The sequence below is a fragment of the Syngnathoides biaculeatus genome, chromosome 7, assembly GCF_019802595.1.
Source record: "Syngnathoides biaculeatus isolate LvHL_M chromosome 7, ASM1980259v1, whole genome shotgun sequence".
In the NCBI taxonomy this organism is placed as follows: Eukaryota; Metazoa; Chordata; class Actinopteri; order Syngnathiformes; family Syngnathidae; genus Syngnathoides; species Syngnathoides biaculeatus.
The window spans coordinates 6,968,711-6,985,761 of record NC_084646.1 but is presented as its reverse complement, the minus strand read 5'-3'; the positions used below and the strand labels follow the sequence as shown (position 1 = coordinate 6,985,761).

General features: G+C 43.1%; 2 protein-coding genes across 3 annotated transcripts in view; both read right to left on the bottom strand.

Annotated features, from left to right (window-relative positions):
- Positions 1-349: 349 nt before the first annotated feature.
- Positions 350-7,103, bottom strand: boka (BCL2 family apoptosis regulator BOK a). Its single transcript, XM_061824562.1, has 4 exons — positions 6,855-7,103; positions 6,452-6,580; positions 1,796-1,959; positions 350-1,563 (listed from the first exon to the last, which is right to left on the bottom strand). Exons 1-4 carry the CDS (start codon positions 7,063-7,065, stop codon positions 1,438-1,440), a joined length of 630 nt encoding a protein of 209 aa, XP_061680546.1. The 5' UTR covers positions 7,066-7,103; the 3' UTR covers positions 350-1,437.
- Positions 7,104-8,196: 1,093 nt separating this feature from the next.
- farp2 (FERM, RhoGEF and pleckstrin domain protein 2) overlaps positions 8,197-17,051 on the bottom strand; it is a 44,837-nt gene continuing 35,982 nt past the window's right edge. Inside the window, exons 18-28 of one of the 2 annotated variants that reach the window (XM_061824560.1) lie at positions 16,732-16,969; positions 16,341-16,471; positions 14,883-14,951; positions 14,725-14,814; positions 14,608-14,628; positions 14,259-14,341; positions 14,057-14,175; positions 12,473-12,636; positions 10,089-10,196; positions 9,704-9,855; positions 8,197-8,704 (exon numbers count right to left, since the gene is read on the bottom strand). In XM_061824560.1, the coding sequence (XP_061680544.1) occupies positions 8,593-8,704; positions 9,704-9,855; positions 10,089-10,196; positions 12,473-12,636; positions 14,057-14,175; positions 14,259-14,341; positions 14,608-14,628; positions 14,725-14,814; positions 14,883-14,951; positions 16,341-16,471; positions 16,732-16,969 (1,287 nt within the window). In that variant the 3' untranslated portion in view covers positions 8,197-8,592. The remainder of the gene's footprint in view (positions 8,705-9,703; positions 9,856-10,088; positions 10,197-12,472; positions 12,637-14,056; positions 14,176-14,258; positions 14,342-14,607; positions 14,629-14,724; positions 14,815-14,882; positions 14,952-16,340; positions 16,472-16,731; positions 16,970-17,051) is intronic. The other variant, XM_061824561.1, reaches the window with a different exon arrangement.

Here is a 17,051-nt window from a genome sequence, read left to right as displayed (position 1 = left end):
ACGCAGAAGACGTAAACAAGAGATGGTAGTGGCTGTGAAAATATTATATTAATAGTGTTGAGAACATTACTTCGAAAATTTAGTTGGTAACAATAATAATTTAGAATGGCCTGTTAAAAAATTAATAGTAGTATAAATATTTCATTACTTTATCAAAGTAATGTAACTCAATTTTGAATCCAATTTGAATTTCCAAACGCAACTGTAACTCCGTTACATATTTCCCCCCTCAGTAATGTAAAAAATTACAATTACGTGAATTTTATAATTAAATTATTCATCAAATTTAAATTCTACGCTTACTTTTAAGTAAGTCTGACATTAAAAAAAATTAAGTTGCTGCAGAATGTATTGCTTGAGATATTTTATTTTCATTTCCATAATACAGAACGTGCTTGATTGTTGAGTGTCTCTTTTCACACACAAAAAAAAATGTATATGATCACAAAGTAAGTGATGACAGAGAACCAATGCTTATGGTGTGGAAGGAGAAACTGTAGCGGGTCACCTGTCGTCAAAATTTTCTCCATTGTTTGTTTCCTTGAAAAATAAAATAGCAACAGATAATATATGTAATAATGTTTGTTTGATATTATTCCAATTAACAACTTTGACATCTGCGTTGGTAAATGCGCCAAATCCTAGAAACAGTGATGCCCGGTGTCCTGAAAGCTTAAATTTGGCAGTAAAAAAACAAACAAACAGACAGACAGACAAACAAAAAAACACACACCGTCATGCATATTGAAGCTGACAGCTATGACCTGACAGCAGGATATCATAAAATTATCTTTGAAAAACAAAATCTCTCTCTGGCCCCGTCTAAAGGTGCTGATTCACTATATATGTGGCTCGATGCAAGGACAATTAGCCAATAAGTGGCTGTAGATACAGGCAGCATGACCGTTTTGCTCACAGGCACCTCATGCTCACGAGTTTTGCAGGAAGACACAGCAGCCATGTGCAAAATGGAGACTACTGGAGTTTTTTTTTTTTTTTTTGGGGGGGGGGGCAGCTTATTTAACTCCAGCCAGCAACAAAACTTAAAATGAAGGAATGGAAGGAACAGCGTCGCACCTGAAATCAAGATAAAATATTTATAACGGCGGGTGGCGTTTTAAAAGCAGACGGCTGCATAATTGCATGAGATTGAAAAACAACTACGTACATTATGTCATTCTTCTCAACGAATCGTGAGGCAAGTTGATCACCTCTCATAATTTTTTTTCTTTTACTAAAAAGAAATAAAACAAACCAGCAACATTGAAATGAAAGTGCAAGTTATATTGTAAAGTATATTTCTGTAAGGCGTTTCAAACTCTTGTGCAACGTGTCTAACCCGAAATAGTTTTTTTTTTTTTTTTTTGTGTGTGTAATCCTGATAGTGAGGGTGTGTGTGGGGGAGTTGGGGGTGTCCTCATGAGCCGGGGGGGTCCGTCACTTGTCTCTGAGGAGGTAAAGCACCACAGCCTGGATGTAGTGTCCGAAGGTGCGCAGCGACAACACCAACCAGTGGGAATGCAAACCGACCTCGGTGCTCACCACGCATTTAGTCAGGTCCGCCTAAAGAACAAGAAAACCATGACGGCATAATACGTAACAATATTTTGAAATCTTCGCCCTGGTTAACTCAGTCTAGACTAGTCTTGAAACAATATCTTGAAACCCGAGCCCCCCAAACTCGGAAGGCCTCACCTAAACTTTTATCGCTATTTTGAAAGCCTACTTTCAAATAAAGCAAAGTCAAAATTATGAAAGTCAAAGTCCAAGTGGGACGCCGTGCAGGTGCGCTCACCCATCCTCCTTTGCGCTTCAGCCACGCGGACAGGCTCTTGCGGACGAACTCCCCCACGCAGTCCACGATGGTGTGGACCATGGCAGGGTGGCCGTGGCGGACGCAGTCCACGGCGAGAGAGCCGGCCACCGCGTACAGAGACACCACCTTACCCCATGTCACACCTGCACATACACGCAATCGCATCTTGATTTCATTTGTTTTTTGGGGGTTTTTTTTTTTTTCGTTTCAGTCACCCTAGAAACCATTCCCCCTGCTCTAGAACTCAAAAAATGGTGCAGTACCCTTTCGCGAGTCTCCGCTAATTAAGCTGCTGGCTAACTGGAAAATCACTCCGCCTTTTTTTTCTTCTTGTATTTGAGACGTTTTGTTTTCACTTTCGATTTTAGTCACAATGGAACCCGTTACCCCTGTTTCAGAGTCAATAAGGATGCGATCCTGGTGTCAAATGTCAGTCTAAATCAACCAGGAAGTAGCCAGCTAGCTTAGCATAGCATCTAAATTGTAGACAAACACAATCAGGCTACAAGTTTTTTTGATTTGCCTTGTGATTCCGAAAGTAATTGTTCCCCGTTCTCAAATAAAGAATGATTCAGTCCTGTTCTTCTTACGTCAACCTCGACGAACCAGGAAGTAGCCAGCTAGCTTAGCATAGCATCTAAATTGTAGACAAACACAATCAGGCTACAAGTTTTTTTGATTTGCCTTGTGATTCCGAAAGTAATTGTTCCCCGTTCTCAAATAAAGAATGATTCAGTCCTGTTCTTCTTACGTCAACCTCGACGAACCAGGAAGTAGCCTGCTAGCTTGAAAAAACAAACGAAAATGCAATCAAAAATATGCCACTAGACAAATTTTCTCCCACTTCCTTTTTGTGAAATCATATTTTCTCGTTCCGTTCTGTTCTCCTCTGCCCTCTGAATTAAAAAATGGTCCATTCTGCGATTTACGTCATTTTCAGTCAAGCGGGGAAAAGCCTGCTAAACGGCATCCGAGCGCACAGCAAAGAACACGGCCGGCTTTCTGTTTTTCCCTCATTTGAGTCACAACAGAACTGTTAGCCCTTGTCCTCCCTCGAATGGCCGTCAGTCGCCTCTCCCAACACAAAGACGACGGTGTTTTGTCTTTGTCCGCAGCCGGGCCTTGGCAGTGGTCCTCCGCTCTTCCGACGCCGGAGTTGGCAGCGGAGGAGATTCTTCTACCGCGGAAAAAAAAAAAAATGCTTCTGGATGAGCGGCGCTAAAAAAATCTCCCGTTGAGAACGAGAGCAGAGACACGAACTTCTGCGGCGCATATTTGCAGCGCTTGGACGTCCCAACGTCGGCCTGCCGTCGCTCGCCGCTTCCCGTAAACACGTTTGACTCTGTGAGGATAAAGTGCAGGACAACGCCGCTTTCCTGCTTTTCTGCCGACAGCTTTTTAAGATGGAAACAAATCCTTTAAAAGGGGGGAAGTCCAAATAAAAGTACTGCATTTAATTTGCTTTTTATCACCAGCACGGACATACAATTAATTCCTCATAACCTCATTTAGATATTTCAGTTTATTTCTACACCAAGTACCAAAAAAATCTTAGCTTTTGAAGTACCACCATTATGACAATTATTGAAATACTGTCTCTAGTATGCCTGAGTGCTCATTAAAAACAAGACAGGTTTTACCCCTAAAAAGTATTTTGTACGCCACTGTAACATTATGCAGACTTTGAACATAAACACGGTGCTTAAAAGTCAAGTGTCATGCCTATAAACATTCTAAAATCGATATTGTAATGAAAAATACATATGACATTATTCACTTCAATGTCGGTACGAAAAAATAAATATGAGCGGAGCGCGCGTCATCCATGCGCAGAGTTGCAGAAGTCTCATTCGACATCCAAGTGGTAGCCATATTCCCTGCATCGTCTGTTCATTACATCACGCCGAGACATTCGCCATTGAAAAGATGCCGTACCACGTACCCTTTCGTTTCGAGCCATATTTAGATGATATGCGGATCACTTCTAACTAACAACAGACTCCCAGACAGTATGTAAGAGCCAGCCCGGCCGAAGCCGTGCCCCTCGTCCGGAGCCGGGTACATCGACACATTTAGCACCCGTGACTTACGTGCGTGGATCATTTGTTACATTCTGGGAGGATTACCCACCCCCAATCTCCCCAAACTATTTTTTTTTTTTAGTTTCTCTATACACACCCACCTGTCATTTGGAACCCACAAAACTCTCGTCCATTGTACTCGTGCAATCCATTTTTCACGACGAACCGGGTCTTTTTGAAAAGTATGAAGAATGAATCCATCCTCACGAGCAGGCCTTTTGGCTAGCATGAAGGAACAACGAGCTACCTTCCAGCAGGTAAAACTAGTAGAAACTTACGAGACCGCTTGAGTGGGCGTCTGCTACTTACATCCATTCCGGCTCCCTTTTTTTCATTAATGACATACTAAAAATCATGCATTTCATGACAGTGGACCTTTAAGTATAGGTATATTAAGAATAAAAAAAAAATACAATAGTTTTACAATACAAAATGCAAATCTATTGTATGAAAAGGTGAAATACAACTGAACTGTACTTGGCAGTGATACAATCAATGTTAATGTTGATATTTGTACCAATATCAGTGCTGATTTCGGTATCAATAAATGGGTCAATATTGTTATCGATATCTGTGATACCAATCCATTTTTACATGACACAGTATCAATCGGGAAAATTATGGTGTTGCCCATCTACTATTTGGTTTTAACATCTGTATCAATGTTGGTGTCAATATTGACATCTATAACAATACCAATATCAATTTTAATGTCGATGTCTATCAATATCAATGTGTATTGATTACCAATACAGTGGAGCCTCGGTTCTCAAAGGTCCCCGTTTTCGAACAAATCGGTTTTCGGATGAAAATTTCGATATTTTTTTGCTTCTGTTTTCGAACGAAAGTCGGTACTCGAACGCCCCCGACAAAACCCGGAAATTACATATTGCGTGCGTCTAGACCAGCTGACCCACGACTCGCTTTGTTGTGAATACCCACGCCGCCGAAAAACCCGGAAATAACATATTGCGGGCGGCGCAAGCAGTTGACCCACCCACGACACGGTTTGTTATTGTCAATTTGAACCCCCGCCCCCTCCGAAAAAAATACCCGGACTGTTGTTTTTCTTCTTAACGAGGACTACCGTAGTAACCCCAAATCATGGCTCCAAAGAAGGCAAGTTGCTTGTTTAAAGTTATTCTGCACTTTTGTTCATAAAAAAGTTTACAAGCCTGGGGGCCGAGTCGCTACAGATATGGTAATGCGCTCCCAGCCTAGCGTACTCAACTACTAAAGCATATATTTCAAGCAAAAAATAAATATGTTTCTGAAATTATTTTTTACATAAAGTATTTGAACTATACATGTATTTCTACTATGCAGTTTATTATCAAGAAAAAGCTAAAAAAAAAAAAAGCTTTATAAACCCAATTTTTTTAGGCTTGGAACACATTAATTCTTTTCCATTCATTATAATAGGAAACATCGATTTGGTTTTCGAACAAATCACTCCTCGGACCATTTTCTGGAACGGATTGTGGTCGTGTCAATCTAGTATTAGCCCTGATAGCTGTACCACTATGTGTATCAATATCGGTCATTATTGTTGTTATTGATACCTGCATCATGTCAATATCTGTGTTAATCATGGCATCAATATTAGTTATGCTGTCAAGCGGTATCAGTAATGATATCACGATTAATGTTGATATCTGCAGCAATATTGGTGTGAGTTGCTATTGGTACTAATATCAATCATTGTGGATATTAATTTGTGTGTCAGTGCTGCTATGATGTTGGTAGCGATATTCGTAGGATAAATCTCAAGATCGGAACTGATACTGGGACCGATTTGAACGATATCTGCCTCGAGTGTGCATGGTGCGGAATCACCAAGAACATTTGTGGCAGTCCCACAAATTGATAAATTGTGCAATTTAAAAAAACAACTGTATGAGTATTTGTTTTGTCAGAAAGGTTTTATTGTTTTTATTTTTATTTGTTGTTTGTTTTTTCGGACTCCTCTAATGGACTTTGGCGTATCTCGAGTAAATATACGTCGACAAAATGTGGAGTTAACGACGTTTCTCACGCTTCATCCACCGTGGAGGATAAAAATTGATGATGTCATTCGCCTTATGAGTTATGACTGAGTTGTTCCTCTTAATGTCACCTCCACTTCCCTAAAACCATCTTTCAGTCTTGAGAAAGTGTCAAGCGACATCCATATTCGACGGGCAATTATCAGGATTAGGAAAATGTAAGCAAGATAGCGGCAGACTTTTTTGGAGTGACGGGGCCCACGTTGAAAGAAATACATTCATAGTCACATTCAGTTCTCTAAAGCCGCAATGTTTTTCGGAATGCCAAAATAAACCGAGATGAAACAGCAACTGTCAAATTGTGCATATCACATTTTTGACGAGAAACTTGCGTGCAAAAATCCAACAACATACATGGACAAAGCAACTTTACTTATCAAACTGTTTACCCCGCTCATCTAAAAACAGACAAGTTTTTGGAACGTGGGGGCGGGGTTCAAACCCGGAACCTCGGAGCCGTGCCGCTGACATGCGAACCGCTGCTGCGGCGACCCTGAGCGCGGACTCACCCGTGGAGAAGATGTCGGCCGCCACCGCCAAGAAGGCGTCCGTCACCGCGCTCTCCGACGCCACCGTGATGTTGAGCTGCCGGGCCACGTTGCGATAGACGCTGGGACGCAAATACTCCAGCTCGTCGCCTCGAACACACACAAAACCACAAATGAAACCGAATCAGAGCCGTTTTTGTCCCATTAAAAGAATTTGGAATGTGTAAGTACAATGTCATTACAACGTAATTATGTCATCGACGGCAGCGCATCGTAACGATGGATTGGATTGACTAGTAAAATAGTTTTAGACGAGTTTACTAGTCAAGCATGTGAAAATACTCACTGTGACAAATAGCCAACCGAAACCCCCCGAGGGGCAATTGCCCCCCCCCCCCCCCCCCCAACCTCTGCAGCCGCTCACCTAACCACAACAGCACCGCCGATACGTCGCCGTGGGTCCCCCACGAAGAGGCGACGTGCTCGGGCTTGGACCACCCGACGCCGGCGCGGCTCAGCCTGGATTGGATGTAGTCCCGACACAGCGCTTTGGCCTGGGACACCAGCTCCTTGTCGGTGGGCGAGCGGTCGAACACCTCGGCGGCGAACACGGACGAGCGGCGTAACATCTCCATGTCCCCTTTCCCTAGGCGACGTCCCGGAGCGCGCCGCTCGGCGAGCCGCCTTCGCGAGCCTGTCGGGCGGCCACGGCGGTGCGCGCACCCCGCTCTCCCTCCGCTGGCTCCTGGAGGAAAACTTTGGTGGAAAAATGTGCGTTCATGTGTTAAGAAAAGTGCAAAATTGTCATTCTGCCTTTTCGACTTCTCATGTTAATTTATGTCATGGGGAAAAAAAAAGGAAAAACTTGCGCATTTGATAAAAGTTTCCTTCTAAGGACACTTTTTATTCGAGCACGTAGCCACGCCTCTTGGCGCCTGCGCATGCGCATACGCTACAACTCAGACGAAATCCTACTTAAGGTTGAAAAAAAATGATAGAATTTAATAAAGTGGAATCCTTTTTTTTAAATACTTTTTTTTAATTAAAAATGTCATTAATTTTATTTTTAAATGCCTGGAAAAACAATACACTTTCAAAATAAATCTTTATAAGTCTGCAACCAAATATTTGAAAATCATTTAATTTTTAAAGGGCATTTTACATCATAATGAATTTTAAATTGTTCAAAAGTGATATTTAATTTTTTAAAACTATTTTACTTAGCCACTCAAGTTGCAGTTTTATTTTGGAACTTGGTTAAGAAAGAGAAAGTAAACCAGAAATTTAATCTTTGACTTTCCTTTATTGTGGAAATGTTCAAAACAGAACATCACAACGGCCTAAAATGTACTTTTTGTGAATAAAACCCATTCTGGAAGAATACATATTAGCTTTTGTATTTTAATAAATGGTCAAAGTAGTGGTACTACGAGTTTTTACAATTTTTTTTTTTTTTAGGTGGTATTACATGGTGAACTTCCATTGCTAAAAAGGTTTTAGTTTTATTATTCTTGCTGGCATAGGGAACCTTCCAAGTCATCAAGCCACTGAAATGTGCCCCTCCCCCCCAAAAAATAAAAAAAAGACATTTTCAAAGATAAAATCATGGAATACTTCTCATTTTAGCGTTGAATTTTAAAACATTATTTCAAATATTGTTAACTATTTTCAAATAAAAAATGGCCACAAAGTTTGTGTGAAAGGAGTTACGCAGGCCCAACATGTAGTCTGCAATGATCTTTTTATTATTTGGCTGCATTTCAAAAGAAATCAACGGGAAGACCGCACGCATGCACGCACGCACGCGCCACACAATAAATAGACGACTAGAACGATGGAAAAGACGGCCTCGCTTCTTGTTACGAGACCTGATTTCTTCAAGAGCAACCACCTTCGTAGGGACCAGCCTTGGTTAATGACAAATACCGGGTACCGATTCCAGGCCAGCACAAACAGCAGCACCGACGCACTCGAGTCTCTCGTTTGCACTTTCCGGAACCTTCGTAATTCGTCGTCTTCGTCACGTCTCTGCTCCTTCAACGCAAGAACCTGCTTCGCCTTTCTTGCTACGTTGGTCCAGTCGAACTTGAAAGAGCCTCCGCGCAGAAATCAAAGTTAATGTGGTTAATGGAGGGAGGCGCGCGGAAGCCGACCCGTACGTGTCAGCGTCCGTTCATCTCGGGGAGGGGGCCGCCTCCCTCTCCTCCTTTGGCGGGCACCAGCAGGCTCACGCGGCCCGTGGCGCTGGCCGCGCTCTTGATCACCTCCATCCACCTGAGAGAGCGACACAGAGTTGGCATTACAGGGCAGAGGAGGGGGAAAAAAAAAGGGCGGGGGGCAGGGCGCAAATTTGGACTCCTAGAGGATATAAAATTATTGGTGAAAAAAAAAAAAAGTACAAAATGATGTGACAATATATTGCGCCTTTTTTTAACTTAATGTTAACATTTAGTTTTAAATGAGACTTGTAAAATATTTGAAAATACAAAAACAAATTATAATAAATTAACAAAAACACAAACAAAATAACAGTATTAGTACCACTAAAAAGATGAAAGCTATCATGTGGTTGGAATAAGGTAGAAGAAAATGTACAAAAATGTTCAAACATGTAATTTTGTCTTGACGCAAATTTTTGAGATGTGAAATATTTGATGCAAAAAGAACTTCAATAGTTAAAATGACAAAACTAGGGAACCACAAAAATTATATAGAAATATTTTTTAACAATTAGATGTAAAACCCATACAAAATCACATTTGTAATAAAAAGAATAAGATAAAACATTCTAAATGTAGAAACTAATGATGCAAAATATATTTTTTACATTGAAATATAATGAATACAAAATTATATATTTAATATAATTAAATTACAAAAACCAAGATTAAAAATACCCAATATATAATAAATAAAACAATTATACTGATGAGAAACATTAGATGAAAAATAGTTTTATTAGCTAAAAAGAATAAATAAAATCATGTAAATGTTAAAATTGTCCCAATACGTCCCACTAGTTTTCTTCACTTAGTCTTTTTTGTTTTTTGTTTACGAAATATTAGATTAACATTAAACAAATTAGGTAATACCCCAAAATATCAAATAATAACATTGGAAATTACAAAAATACTGTACAAAAAAATGATGAAAAACATCACACTCTTCCCCCCAAAAACAATAATTAGGTGAAATGACAAAGTAAATGGAAAACAATCCATCACACATTTACTTAAAAAAAAAAAAAAACAAAATAAAAAGACGACTGCTGACCTCTCAAACGTGTACTCGCTCTCGGCCCGGAAAAAGTAGACATGCGACTTGAACTGCAGCTTGAAGACGTAATCCTTATGGATGGCGTCCGCCTCCTCCGGCGTGCTCACCGTGTAGCCCAGAAGCGGCAGGCTCGCCAGCGGGAAGTCGTCCTGTGCGTGCACCCCCCCCCCCAATAAATAAATAAATAAATAAATAAAAATAAAGCTGCTAAATAAATACAACAAAAACGCTACAATCATACAAGGATGACTGGAAATATAGATTGTCTACAATGGAAAAATCCTGAAGAGAAATACAACTAATGTCAAAGGTAGCATACAAGTTTTTTTGCAAAAAGCATTCAACTATTTTTTATAGTGACCGTGTGTGCGCATTTATGTACCTGGTGCGTTTTGTAGAAGAACAAGCAGAAGTTGGTGAAAACCACCCAAAGTTTTTGCCACCCGTTGCTGTTCTTGAACTTCCTCAGGAGGTAGCCCGACAGCTGGTTCTGCACAACCACAAAACGGCGCCACTTGAACATTGCCAACAATTTGAAATTTAACGCTGCGCTGATAGAAGCAAACGACTATCATGATCGCATAAAAATATATTGCCCACTTGTGAGTTACATATTTGTACCTCTACAAATCTATTGTAATTGAAAGCTAATTATTACTGCAAGATCCTGTAAAATTAATGTAGATTTTTTTTTTCAAAATGAAATATACAGGTACATTAATTCAGTTAATTAATTAGAATATGCAAGAGAGGGTCATCCATTTCAGTACGCATACATTATGTAGCGTCATTAAACAGTAAAATACTTTTCAGGGGGAAAGTTGCTACTAAGTTTCTATATTAAAAATCATTTATGAAATAATATTTAGTTTGTAGAGATGGTAAAATACATACCCCCCCAAAACAAAAAAACAAAATTTAAAATTTTCACTGTGTGTGTAATATATCTCAGGTTCACTTTTTATCCATCCAGCCATTCATCCATTTTCTTAGCCGCTTATCCTCACAAGGGTCGCCAGCTGTCAATGGGCAGGAGGCGGGGTACACCCTGAACTGGTTGCCAGTCAATCGCAGGGCACATAGAGGCAAACAGCTGCACTCACAATCACACCAATGGGCAATTTAAAGCGTTCAATTGATGTTGCACGTTTTTGGAATGCGGGAGGAAACCGGAGTGCCCGGAGGAAACCCACGCAGGCACACGGAGAACTTGGAAACTCCACACAGGCGGGGCCGCGATTGAACCCCGGGACCTCAGAACTGTGAGGCCACCGCTTTCCAGCTGTTCCACCATGCTGCCGGTTCACTTTTTAAATGTAATTATTATTTTTTTTAATTCATTAAGTTGCACCTATACGTGATTGAGGATAACTGTCCAAAACATGACAGGACAAAGAACTATGTAGTAGTGAATCCGCTACACGCGGAACTTCACATAACCAAATCCGAAAAACAGTGGCACGACTTTTTGTGTATGCTGCACGAACGAGCGCAACTATGGGTTGATGGCATGATGGTTTGAAGCCCAAACTGCAAAAGTGTTTTCTCCATGCTTGGTAGCTTGTATATCATTTTTTGATACAAATAAGAAACGATAAATGGAAACGTGCATGAAGCTTAAATTAATATTATCATCTCTGTGGTGACATTTTACCTGTTTAAAATTCTTACAGTCCGATAGAACAAAGGCCCACACGCCAAGCGCGACCCATTTTGGGCACCGTGTTTTTGTGTAGCCACTGCTGGACACGCAACATAACCAACAACGCTGTCTTATCCCGTGTAGGTACCTGGTTCATGCGCAGGTAATCAGTGAGCGAGAGGTTCTGGTTGCGGTACCAGCAAACGTGTGTGATGGTGTTCGGTCTCTGGCCCTGACCCAGAAGGTAGCGAGGAGGCAACTCGGGGGACCCGGCGGGAGAAACTGAACGGTAACGGTCGGAGAAAGAGACAGGAGAAGGGAAGGAAGACAGGAGAGGAAGAGTTCAGTGTGTTAAAACCGAGAAGAACACAGCTAGCGTGTTACACAGGAGAGACGGAGGGACAGTTTGGGGGGGGGGGGGGTTGTTGGTTACATGGGACAGGAAGAGGAAGTGTGGATTATGCAGGAAAAGGAGAGGAAGCTCAAGCACTTTACACTGGAGAGAAAGTGTTAGCCTTCTTCCACATTGGACAGGAAGAGGGGACACGTCATAGTCGAGAATTGACAGGCTAACCTGGAGAGGAGGAAGTGTCAGCGCGTTGTACTTGAAAGTCCGCTAACTTAACAAACGCGCTCGTGTATAACACTTCACGAAAGTTTCTGCCTTCCACTAGTTAGCACGTTAAACTTGAAAAGTAGCAGGTTATACTAGAGAGTGAGCGTATTATACATGGATGTTTGCGTGTTGCACTACAGTTAGCATGTAAACTGGGAAATGTTCTCTTGAAAGGTAGCATGTTAAACTACAGAGTCGGCATATATACACGAAAGTTTGCGTGTTCCACTCGAGTTAGCGTGTTCAACTTGAAAATGATCCCTAAAAATGTTACGCTGAAGAGTTAAGAGTATTATACATGAAAGTTTGTGTTCCACGTGTAGGTCGAGGAAGAGGAAGCGTTATGATCCACTGGAGAGGAATATTAATTGTGTTACACGGTATCAAAAGAGATCAGAACATTGACCTGTCTTGTAAGCGATATAAAATAACTTCCCGCTGCATTAACGCCACGCGTGGGTGGGCGCGCGACTCCGACGTGAGGCGGTAGGGGTCCGGCGGCTAGTACCTCCACAGCCAGGCTGTGGTCTGACATGGACACGCTGGTGTTGCGGTGCCAGCACACGTGTATGGTGGTGTTGGCGCGGTGGTGCGTCTGTTTGTCCAGGGAAGTGCGCGACGAGTTCATGTCGTCCTCGGACTCCTGCTCCAGAGAAACCTCATCTGAAGAGCCTTGGGGGGGGGGGGGGGGGGGGGGTGTTAGGATGCCGGGTGAGAGATGAGGAAACGAGGACGGAAGGGAGGAGGGGAGCGAGGCGGTGGGTGAGGCAAGAAAGGAAACTGACGCGCTAGCCGGACACTTCATCAGGTACAACTCTTGCGCAGCAGTCATTTAAAACCCCCATCCTGGCTTGATACCCAATTTTGAAACCTGAACCTTGTTTTGAAGCCTTAAACTGAAACCCTAACCCTGATCCTGACTTCAAATCATAATGCTAATTTCAAAATCTACCCCTATTAGAAACGCTAAGACAGGATCAAAGCCTAAATTTGAAAACCTAACCCTGTCCTAAAACCTTAAATGTGGCTTCATGTCTCTAAACCCTGGCTTGAACCTGTGATTTGAAAACCTAACTCCTAACTTGAAACACCGAGCCTTGCTGGAATTCCAGTGGTTTGGATTAACGATGTATCCAATAGATCATGTCATATGTACTCTATCTGGAAAATGTGATGGTAATCCTCTCTCATTTAACGGTGTTTTGAGAAGATTTTTATCGGCAAGTACGAATTTTCACAGGCATTTTGGCGAGTCACATGATCTACTTGCGCGGATGTGACGTCATAGGCGGGCAAACAAAGGCTCGATCATGATTGGAGACAATTATGGCCAATGCTGATTTCTCAGATTTATTTATCTGACGAAGAAATAGCAGTATCGGTTGATGTTGAATATTTGGATGGTTCTTCGGACGGGAATGACGCAGAGTGAGACAAGCTAGCTCCGGGTGCCTTTGTTCGTCCGGAGAACCATCCGAAAATTCTACATTATTTACAGCCAGAGGTTCAAATCTGTAAGGAAGTACTCCTCCGTCTTCCCGATAAACTGATACTGCTATTTCTTCATCAGACGAGGATGAATCCGAGAAATCAGCGCTGGCCATAATTGTGTCCCATCGTAACCGAGCCTTGGTTTGCACGCCCATTATGTCACATCCGCGTTCGGTCATGTGACTCGGCAAAATGGCGGCGCCCATGGAAATTCGTAATTGCCGATAAAAATCTTCTCAAAACACCGTTAAATGAGACAGGATTAACATCATATTTTCAATATACAGTAGATATGACATGGCCTATTGAATACATTGTTAATCCAAACCAATGGAATTTCCCTTTAAAAATGGAGTCTTGTCTTAAAACCCTAACCTTGGTTTGAAACCCCAACAAACCGTGACCCTGACACAAAACCCTCATTTTAACCATAACCAATTCTTAAAACCATGTCAAATACTTAACCACAGTTTCAAACCCTGATTTGAAACACTAACCCACATTTAACCCCCAAATGTCTTGATGTACTCCTTGCAAGTCCTAACAGCGTTCCTAATCAAGTGTCCCATTTCAAGGTCACATGACTGGGTCCGTCTCTTACGATTGGAGTCCTCGGCGAGGCCCCCATCCAGGAAGACGCCGGACTTCTCCTGGGACTTCTTGGCCAAGTCGACGGCCGCGTTGAGATCCTCGATCCACTTGCTCATCTCCACTTTGGAGCTGCGTCCACACAAACACCAGACGCGTGCATATAGAAACGGGAAGTGATGTCACAGACACACACAGGAAGTGATGTCACTGACCTGGCCGCCACCACGATGGTCCTGTGTGCAGAGTAGATGGTGAAGCAGTGAGGCACCGCCCATTCCTGCTCGCTCTCCTCCACCTGTTGGCGTACACAACAATAAAAATCACACGCAAACCACGACCCAGACTGAAAACCCTGATTTTAAATCTTAAGGTTCACTCTGAAAACAAGGCCGTTTGAAACCATAACACACTTTTAGGAGACTTTATTTGTATTGTCAGGAGCGTCCGCTCTCCGCTATTAAGCGATGAAAAATAAGAGGACGACGAGAAAAACGAAGAAGAAAATGAAGAGGAGGTCTATCGGGTGTCCAAGTGAGCACGTCCACATTTCATCGAACTTACCGGCGCGTCCAGAATTATGAGCTGCGGCCAGCAAGTAAAAGCAGAAACATGGAAAAGTTAGCGCGAGGCCGCCCTTCAGCTCTTCCGTGGAACCCCCCCCATGCACATTACACTCACGATCATGCCGTGGAGAGGCAGCTGTCCGTGCACTTTGAACTGATTGGTCGCCGTGACGCCTTTGCTGGTGTACAGGAGCATGTCTGAAAACTGACAGGTTCCAGAAACAAACACTTATTAAGACTTTTGTTGAGTTGATTATTGACGATTCTCCTCACCAGGAAGAACATTCTTTGCTGCAGCCCCTTCTTGGTCAGCTTGTACAGGCAGCCCTCCCGTATGAACTCCTTAGAAGGGGAGGGAGACAAATGACAAGACGTTGCTTGGCGCTCTCGAGCTGTCACCTTGAGACAACGTACTCTCTTAACACTGACTTGAAGCCCCGAAATGTAAAACGCTAATTTAAAAAGGTCCACTGTCATGAAATGCATGATTTTTAGTATGTTATTAATGGAAAAACGGCAGCCGGAATGGACCCATCCGTTTTTTCACTACAAAACATGATTTTGACGTATATGGATTTTTGTAACTCCCGCCATGAAAATCATCTCAGGGGATTTGTTTTTGACAAGAAGGAGGAAGTGACGTAGAGGGCAGTAGCGCACTTAAGCGGTCTCGTCTGTTTCTACTAGTTTTACCTGCTCTTTGTCCCTTCGTGTTCGCCAAAATGCTGTCTCGTTGTGTTGCTGGATATTGTCCAAACACTCGTGAGGATGGATTTACTCTTCGTACTTTTCCAAAAGACCCGGTTCGTCGTCAAAAATGGATTGCACAGGTGCAAGGGATGAGGGCTTTGTGGGTTACAAATGACAGGTAGGTGTGTATAAAAGCTACTAAAAAAAAGTAATAGTTTGGGGAGATTGGGGGGGACGTAATCCTCTCAGAATGTAACAAAAGATCCGCGTACATAAGTCGGGGGTACTAAATGTGTCGATGTGCGCATCGGACGGCCTCCACAGTCCTTGTGGATCGCCGCCGGCCTTGTCAACAAAGCCACGCCGTTAGCCCCGACACTGAGGTGAATCGTGCGGGGAGGTGGTTTGGCTGGGTTAGGGTCTTCCCACTGGCGACCGGTGTCTGGGCACCCCACTTTCGCGTCGGCTCGCTCGCCGGTGACGGCTTCCGCGTTAGCCCCGACGCAGAGGTGATTTGGGCGCGTGGGAGAGGAGAAAGGAGCCCACCCCCACACCCGGTATGGGTTCCCCCTGAGGACGCTACATACTGTCGGGAAGTCTGTTGTTAGTTAGAAGTGATCCGCGTATCATCAAAATATGGCTCGAAACGATAGGGTAATATTGCCCAGGTCATTTCACTTGACTGTGAGATGTTCTCTTCTTCGAAAAGAGCTTCCGTGATCCATAGGAAGTTGCCACTACGTGTTTTCAATGGCGAATGTCCCGATGTAACATCTACTGATGACGTCGCAGGCAATAGGGCGACTACTTCGATGTCGAATGAGACTTAAGCAACTTTGCCCATGGATGACACGCTCTCTGCTCATATTTATTTTTCATATAGACAAAGTGAAAAAGTTACATGTATTTTTCATTACAATGTATATTTTAGAATGTTTATAGGCATGACAGTGGAGCTTTAAAGCCCCATCTTTAATACCCTTAACCAAAGCTTGAAACCCCGAACTTAACGAAAAACCCCGTTTTAAAATCCCAACTCACCCTGCCCGGCGCCGTCAAGTTGTCGATCCCGATGAGGTCTCGCTGCAGCTCGGTGAGCTTCTGGAAGTTTTCCAGTCGGATGAGGCTGCTCTGAAGCTGCGCCGCGATCTCCGCCACCTCCTTGAGAGCCTCTGCACATGCGCAGACACGCGGGATTATAAACACACAGCACACTTAGGGTGGAACGGATTAGGCTATTTACATGTAATAAGCACTTTGACTTATGAAAAGCCTTCCGGAACATATTAATTTCGTCAGTAGAGGCACAACAGTCTTCAAGACACAAACATGAGCACTAAGATTTGTGGCCGTGCTTTTACGCTTTAATCAAACGGCTATCTGAACTCAAACGTGGTAGCAAAACATGTAGAGCAACGATAAAACTCGTCACCTTTGCAGTCGGTGTGGTGGCGGTGGGCAGGCCCGTAGTGCTTGCACAGGCGCTCCAGGATGAGCTTGTAGTGCATGAGGCGCTGGATGGGCTTGAGCAGGAAGGTGTTGAGCGGCAGGTAGCACACCTTCTGCAACTCAAACTCCTTGTAGACCGTCTCCAGCTTCTTCAGGCGCTTACTGGCCTTCTCCAGCTCCGTCAAGACCTCGTCGTGCTTCTGGAGGTAGCCGGTGAAGCCCTGGAGAGGGAGGGGGGGGGGGCAGTCAAGGTCCCGCAAAACCTTTCACACCAAGTACCACTTAAAATAATCTTCCCTCTCT